The 6,793-nt window shown below is 41.1% G+C and overlaps 1 protein-coding gene across 1 annotated transcript in view; it reads left to right on the top strand.

The window, feature by feature from the left end:
- LOC103462596 (talin-2-like) overlaps positions 1-6,793 on the top strand; it is a 61,105-nt gene that overhangs the window by 28,887 nt on the left and 25,425 nt on the right. The window contains exons 7-15 of the mRNA XM_017303869.1: positions 122-277; positions 1,615-1,716; positions 2,101-2,177; positions 3,875-4,055; positions 4,196-4,309; positions 4,421-4,529; positions 5,071-5,279; positions 5,917-6,015; positions 6,244-6,411. Coding sequence (XP_017159358.1) covers positions 122-277; positions 1,615-1,716; positions 2,101-2,177; positions 3,875-4,055; positions 4,196-4,309; positions 4,421-4,529; positions 5,071-5,279; positions 5,917-6,015; positions 6,244-6,411 — 1,215 coding nt within the window. The remainder of the gene's footprint in view (positions 1-121; positions 278-1,614; positions 1,717-2,100; positions 2,178-3,874; positions 4,056-4,195; positions 4,310-4,420; positions 4,530-5,070; positions 5,280-5,916; positions 6,016-6,243; positions 6,412-6,793) is intronic.

Raw genomic sequence — 6,793 nt, 5'->3', positions numbered from 1 at the left:
AATACATCCTTTTGCAACTCCACTCTGTTCTAATTTGCGAAGAGTCGTCTGTGTGAAATTGAGGCTTAAATGTTCTCTATTGATGCGTTTGGCTGAAGTAAAGTCTCTCTTTTCATTACAGGAAAAGATGAAGAGTAAGAACAAGCTGGTGCCTCGGCTCCTGGGCATCACCAAGGAGTCGGTGATGAGAGTGGACGAGAAGACCAAAGATGTGGTTCAGGAATGGCCCCTCACTACGGTGAAGAGGTGGGCCGCGTCGCCCAAGAGCTTTACGCTGGTAAAGACYGCCACACGCCCACCTTCTRTCCAGAGGCAGAAAGAGAAAAGCTGCACACACCRCAGAGCCAGCTATAGTACACATTTATCACATAAATACTTTTTATAGTCTGGAAAAGTAGTTAAATTAGCTCTGTTATTTTCCAAGTCTGGATAAGAACTGGAAAAAAGAATGGAGTCTGGAAAAGGTTTGAGTTTCCTCACTGCGACGTTTCGGGCAATCTGGAGGTAGATCTGAAATTATTTGACSTTGTTTCATATTTAGATGACCTCTTTCAATATTTGATTTCCACAACAAAAATAAAGTTTGATCCATCTCATTAATTGCAGATAAATTCACACACACATAAAAAAAAATATTTTGATGGTAGTTCATATTGTAGACCTTTATACAAATCTTTGGGATGTTTTATTTACAAAATAAGATCATCAAAGATCACAAATTAGCTTAGAGGGGTATTTATTGAAAATCCAGTCAAGCTTTAGTACTTTAGATTTTAGTATGATGAACTAAATAGCATGCAGTTACCAAAACCCAAAATTAAAATGGTACYTGCTGAATCGGACACCGTCTTCTTTTGTGATTTGTGAATCTTATTCATCAAAGTAAAGATTTTGTGTTCAAAAGCCCAGAGGAAAACTGATGGAAATATGTTTAAACTCCTAACTTATTTTTATAAATTTAAAAGAAAGAAACTCTTATGAAGCCTGCTTCTGACTTCTGTCTTTGAGATTTTTTCTTTTTTTTACTTTTATGTTTTGTTCATTGCTCACCTTTTCATTCGTCTCCTTCAGTCCTCTGAACAAACTCTTTTCTCTTTGCTGCCAATAACTCTCCTTTGTGWCAGCACTCAGAGGTCCAGCCACTAATAACACAGCTTTAGTCTTGTAGGTGTGTTGGATCTCTGTTGCAGCTCGATTAACACAGCCTGTTGTGTGAAGGCTAGTTTGCTGTAGTGTTTTTAACCATTTAGGCTGTCTGTATTGGTGTCACTGATTTAGAGGTTGTTTAGATTCTCTCTATTTACCCTTTTTTTTTTTTTGTGGAAATGTGCTAAAAATAAATGGAATGGAAATCTTTTCCTCATGGAAGCAGTTAGTTTTCCTGCATTAAGGTTTACCTCCAGAACGGCTCTCGGGTTAATCTGACTCTCTGCTGCAGCTTCATATCAGCCAACACAATGTGCGGTGCTCATCTGAGTCGAGCCGTCTCCATGGATTCACTTTAATCCTCCCAGAAAATCCTCAGTCTGTATACCGTACACGCTCTGCTTTCGGCTACTCCTTTTACAATTTCGCACAAATCAGATGTTTCACTGTGCGGATGCGTTTCTGCAGGACTTTGGGGAGTACCAGGAGAGCTACTACTCAGTGCAGACCACCGAAGGGGAACAGATCTCCCAGCTCATCGCCGGTTATATTGATATCATCCTCAAAAAGGTGAGACATTCATCACAGGAGACCCCCTAATCCTGATGTTTTAGTATTCTCCTGAGGGCTACGTGTTTTCGGCTTTGCGGGTGATTGATGGAGACCGTGCCGCTCCGTCATGCCGCTGTAGTTAAATGAAAAGTAGCAGAGGAAGGCTGGCATCCTGTGGTGCTGGTATACAGCAGGAGCTCATTTCTTAAGCCTGAAGTGTAACTATTTAAGTAAAATCTGAAATGTATATCTGGGTATCTGAATGTGTGATTTGTTTTGTTTTTAAGGCAAGTTGATTTGATCTCATCTCATGATTTGCTGTCCTCCTTCCAACTAAAYGGGGCTTAACTAAACCACAGTCTGATTTCCTGCTTTTCTGCTGTGTTTACTTCTCTCCTGCAGAAGCAAAGYAAGGACCGCTTTGGATTAGAGGGTGATGAGGAGTCAACCATGCTGGAGGAATCGGTTTCCCCTAAAAAGTATGGAAATCAGACCTTTTTGGCTCATGTTTGAAGCATGGGCTTGAAACTTGCCGTTTCTTTACGTGTGCATTTTGTTGATTGATTTGAACAAAACAAAAAACAAAGAATCGCTCAACTGTATTGTCTTTTTAAAACATACATGTCCCAGTTTGAAGAGGAACATTATGATGATGTTGGACACATAACAAAGCTATGCACACATCACTCTAACAAGCCACTACAACAGCTTTAACATCCATCTATCTACCTGGACGACATTTTTGACATGGAGAACACATGCCTGGCATTTTTCAATCTTCTGTGGGAGGAACGTTGCCTCATTTAGCCTGAGGTGAAACTGTGTTTCTGTCCATTCTCAGCTGATAGTTTTCCTGCTTTCAGCTTTTTGCAACATTTCTACTTTTATGCACATCCCCCCACCCCCATCTCTGTGCTGATGCCAAAGGCAACATTCTGTAATACTGCAGAAACATTGCACACCCAACTTTGCAAGTCTGTTCTGCAGCAAAACAAACAAGCTTTTGTTTGCTGAAGGTGGAAAGATTTTTCCCTGTCGGTTTTTATTGTGTTTAAGGTCTTTGTGGCTAATGTGTAAAATCCAAACTAGCTCAGTGGGATGACGAACATGTCCAGTTAAAAACATAATTCTAGAACAATCCATTTTTGATGGTTTGCTTTTTTCAGCAAACGGTTTTAAAGGATTTAACTTGCAGAATTATTCATACTAAATGAGTGTTTGCCCGTTTTATTCCATTACGACCAGAAGCTTTATGTATCATCATGGGATTTTATGTGGTAAATAAACACAAGACAGCTCATAAAATGTGAAATGGAAGTTAAATGGTGCATAGTCTCTCAAAATTGAATACATTAAAATCTAACAAATGTGCCTGGATTTGTATTGAGACTTCTAACTTTGAAAGCATTTGGCTATGATAGACTTTATTAAGAGAAAATAGTCAATATATGAGTCATTTGTTCTTAGTGTAGCTTTTCTTTGAAGGCCTCACAGGTTCCCTCACAATGGGGAACACAGGAAACAAATGAAACTAAATAATTWWWAAAAAAGTGGTGTGGAGRAAAACCAACAATACTGTSCTCTCAGTGAAACATGGTGGTGGCAGCATCATGCTGTAGGACAGAGGTGTGAAATGCATTTTCGCCTCGGGYCACATCCAAATTACAAAATTCCTCAAAGGGCCAGAGGTGAGAGAACGTATTGATAAAATCAGTATTTCATAAAATGTCAGTGGGTCATGTACAAATGAAAAGCGRCTTGATTTGACTGATAAAATAATACTCAAGCACACAAATGTTGACGTTCAATTTATGAGGGCCACGTGAATAATTGGTGGGCTGCATTTATGCAGGTTACTGTATGCAGAAGACTTGACTGGGACAGAGGTTTAACTTCTAACAGGAGAAAAAAAAAACCCTAGTGATACAGCAAAAGCTACAGTGGAAAGTCTACGTGTCAGAACAAAGTCCTGACCTAAATCAAGTTAAAAATATTTTTGCCAGGCTTATAAATGTAACTTTGKGATTGTTACATGAAATTTGTGAGAAAGTCTGAGTAACATTTTTGCATGGCACTTAAAAAAAAAACATTGCTACACAAGCATCGGCCTTCGACATCATCATGCTGCACGGCTGCCTGACTCGGTCCTGATGGTGCTCATGTTGTGCTCTTGCAGATCCACGATACTTCAGCAGCAGTTTAACCGTGTGGGTCAGGTGAACCAAAGCTCCGTGGCGTTGCCGGGGGTGATCCGCTCTGGCTCCATTGGCACCGAGTCGCTCAGCATGGGCACCATGCCGTCCCCTCAGCAGCAGATCACCATGGGTCAGATGCACCGTGGCCACATGCCTCCACTGGTACGACATTAGATGCTGTGGGGTGTCTTAAAGTGCTCAACTGATTTAAAAAWTTTTTTTTACTTCTCATTATTAGTTTGCAATATGCCACCTCGGGAGACTGTAAACTAATTAGCTTCTCATGAATTGCTTGTATGCAGAGTTCAGCGCAGCAGGCTCTGATGGGAACCATCAACACCAGCATGCAAGCTGTTCAAAAAGCCCAAATAGACCTGGGAGAGGTTGAYGACCTCCCACCGCTGGGGCAGGACATGGTAGGGTCATGCTCTCACACCCAAAGGAGCATTAAGTGTTTATTCACAGCAGTGATGAAAYCTGCTGAATGAGCTCACGTCCCCAAAAAATGTCTGCCATCTCCGCTGTAGGCCTCCAAAGTGTGGATCCAGAACAAGATGGACGAATCGAAACACGAGATCCACTCCCAGGTTGATGCCATCACTGCAGGAACAGCTTCTGTTGTGAACCTCACAGCCGGTCAGCGCTTCTTGACTCAACAGAAATCATATTGGCTTCTTTTGTTGTTGTTGTTGCTGTTTTTTTTTAACTGTATCTCTAGCATTTCTGGAAAAAATATGTTTTTTAGGAAGTGCAATTTTTTATTAAAAGCAACACGTCAACAGGCTTAACCCGCATTTTTTACAAGTGCTTTTAAGGCCTGGTGTGCTCTGCAGTTAAAATAATTTCATGGTGTGTTCTGCAGTTAAAATTATTTGGCCAGTTTGTTTGGGTAAAGTAGAACTTTTCCATCAGGCTGCTGTTTGTTAGAAGCCATGTAAAATCTAATAGTTCCCTCATATCCTGCTGTGGTTTGGAGAATGTGGGAGAAAGTGGCCTGGCAGCCTGGAAACCACTCCATCTCTGATTTTTTTTTTTTTTTTTTTTTGCACTTTTTTCCCCCTCATATCTTTTGTCCACTGTAATTTTGGACAAGGTCTCGCACAAACTCCTTACAAGTAAACGATTTTGCGCTTTGTTTTACATTTACCTCATGTTGTCTTCCCCCATTTCCTCCCAGGTGATCCMACTGACACAGACTACACCGCTGTGGGCTGCGCCATCACCACCATTTCCTCCAACCTGACGGAAATGTCGAAGGGCGTGAAGCTGCTGGCCGCGCTGATGGAGGAYGACGTGGGAGGAGGCAACGACCTGATGAAGGCTGCCAGGACGCTCGCAGGBGCYGTGTCCGACCTCCTGAAGGCCGTGGAGCCRACCTCCGGCGAGGTGAGAGATGGCGTCTCAAACTTTCAGACTTGGATTTGGTTTCTTCTCTTCCCTCATACTTGGAATCTATCTTCTTCACATCTTCCTTAAAAGCACATTATCAGACTGGAGCCGTTTAATTTGCGGGAAACGGGCCTCCCTTCTGATTTGAATTCAAGCAGCAAAGCAGACTCCTCAGCTGTTGTATTTCAGACCTGATGTCAAACAGCCAGCTAAAGGCTAATTAAATTTGTCGCCAAGCAGCTGCATCCCGAGACGACYCGTCTTCTCTTAATAATTCTGTCTCTCTGCTGGTCCAAATCCTAACCCAATTATATAAACATCCTCTTCTGCTTGCCTCCAGCTAACTGAAAATGTCCTGGGTGATCAAAATAAAGATCCAAGACCTCTTTAAATCATCAATCCTGGAGCTGGTTTAAAATTACTGCAGGGGACAAATGCTCGTTTTGCATTTTGATGTTTTTATCAAAGCCTGTTTGCGTGTGTTTTAATCTTCAGTATTTGTCTTTCAGMCAATTTTTAAAGCCACAAATGGTGAAATAAATGACAGTGATACTATTACAAACCGGGGTAGTAGAAGAGATTTAAATGCGACTCCAGGTCCCGATTGATCTTTTTTCTGTTTGTGTGACTTTAGACCAGACAAACGGTGCTGACCGCTGCAGGTAGCATCGGTCAGGCCAGTGGAGACCTCCTGCGACAGATCGGAGAGAACGAGACAGACGAGAGGTTCCAGGTAACTCATCAGCTTTCGTTTTATCATTCTGCTGTAGATGTATTATGAATGTGAAGAGAGAAAAAAGTTTATCAATGCACATATTATTTTCACYGATGTAGCTGAACACGATGCATGAAAAGTAAAAAAAAAAAAAAATTTTTTTTTTTTTTTCTACTTTACAAGAGCCTTTTTTAAAAGTTCTTGTGCAAATATTTGGTGATCTCTTACTTTTATCTGTGATTGCAGGACATCTTGATGAATTTGGCCAAAGCGGTGGCCAACGCGGCGGCCATGTTGGTGCTGAAGGCCAAGAACGTCGCCCAGGTTGCAGAGGACACGGTCCTGCAGAATCGGGTCATCGCTGCCGCCACACAGTGCGCCCTGTCCACCTCCCAACTTGTGGCTTGTGCAAAGGTACAAGAATGAACATTTTACAAACAGACCTCAATAAGTCAGAGCATTATCTGTTCGTTAATTTGTTTTAGTAATTTGATTTTAAAAATGATGTAGATTCAGTATTTGGTGATTTTCTGTGTTTAAAATATGTTTTATTGGTGTCGTGTAACTTTTCAGAGAAGCTCTATCTTGGGTTYTTATTAGCTGTAATGAATATCACTGTSGTTAGCGAATTTACATTAAATGAGTGTCATTTTCTGGAATGAAATACTGAAATAAATTGGATTTCAAAGCTGTTCTAATTTAATGAGGAGCACTTTTATACTAACATTACATAATATTAATAAACTCTGGGCAATTAAGTGAATTAAAGAAAACGAGCACGTTTAAGTGTTGGAGA

The sequence above is a fragment of the Poecilia reticulata genome, linkage group LG3, assembly GCF_000633615.1.
Source record: "Poecilia reticulata strain Guanapo linkage group LG3, Guppy_female_1.0+MT, whole genome shotgun sequence".
NCBI classification, from domain to species: domain Eukaryota; kingdom Metazoa; phylum Chordata; class Actinopteri; order Cyprinodontiformes; family Poeciliidae; genus Poecilia; species Poecilia reticulata.
Note: the sequence above shows the minus strand (reverse complement) of the source record. Positions and strands in the feature narration are given on the sequence as shown.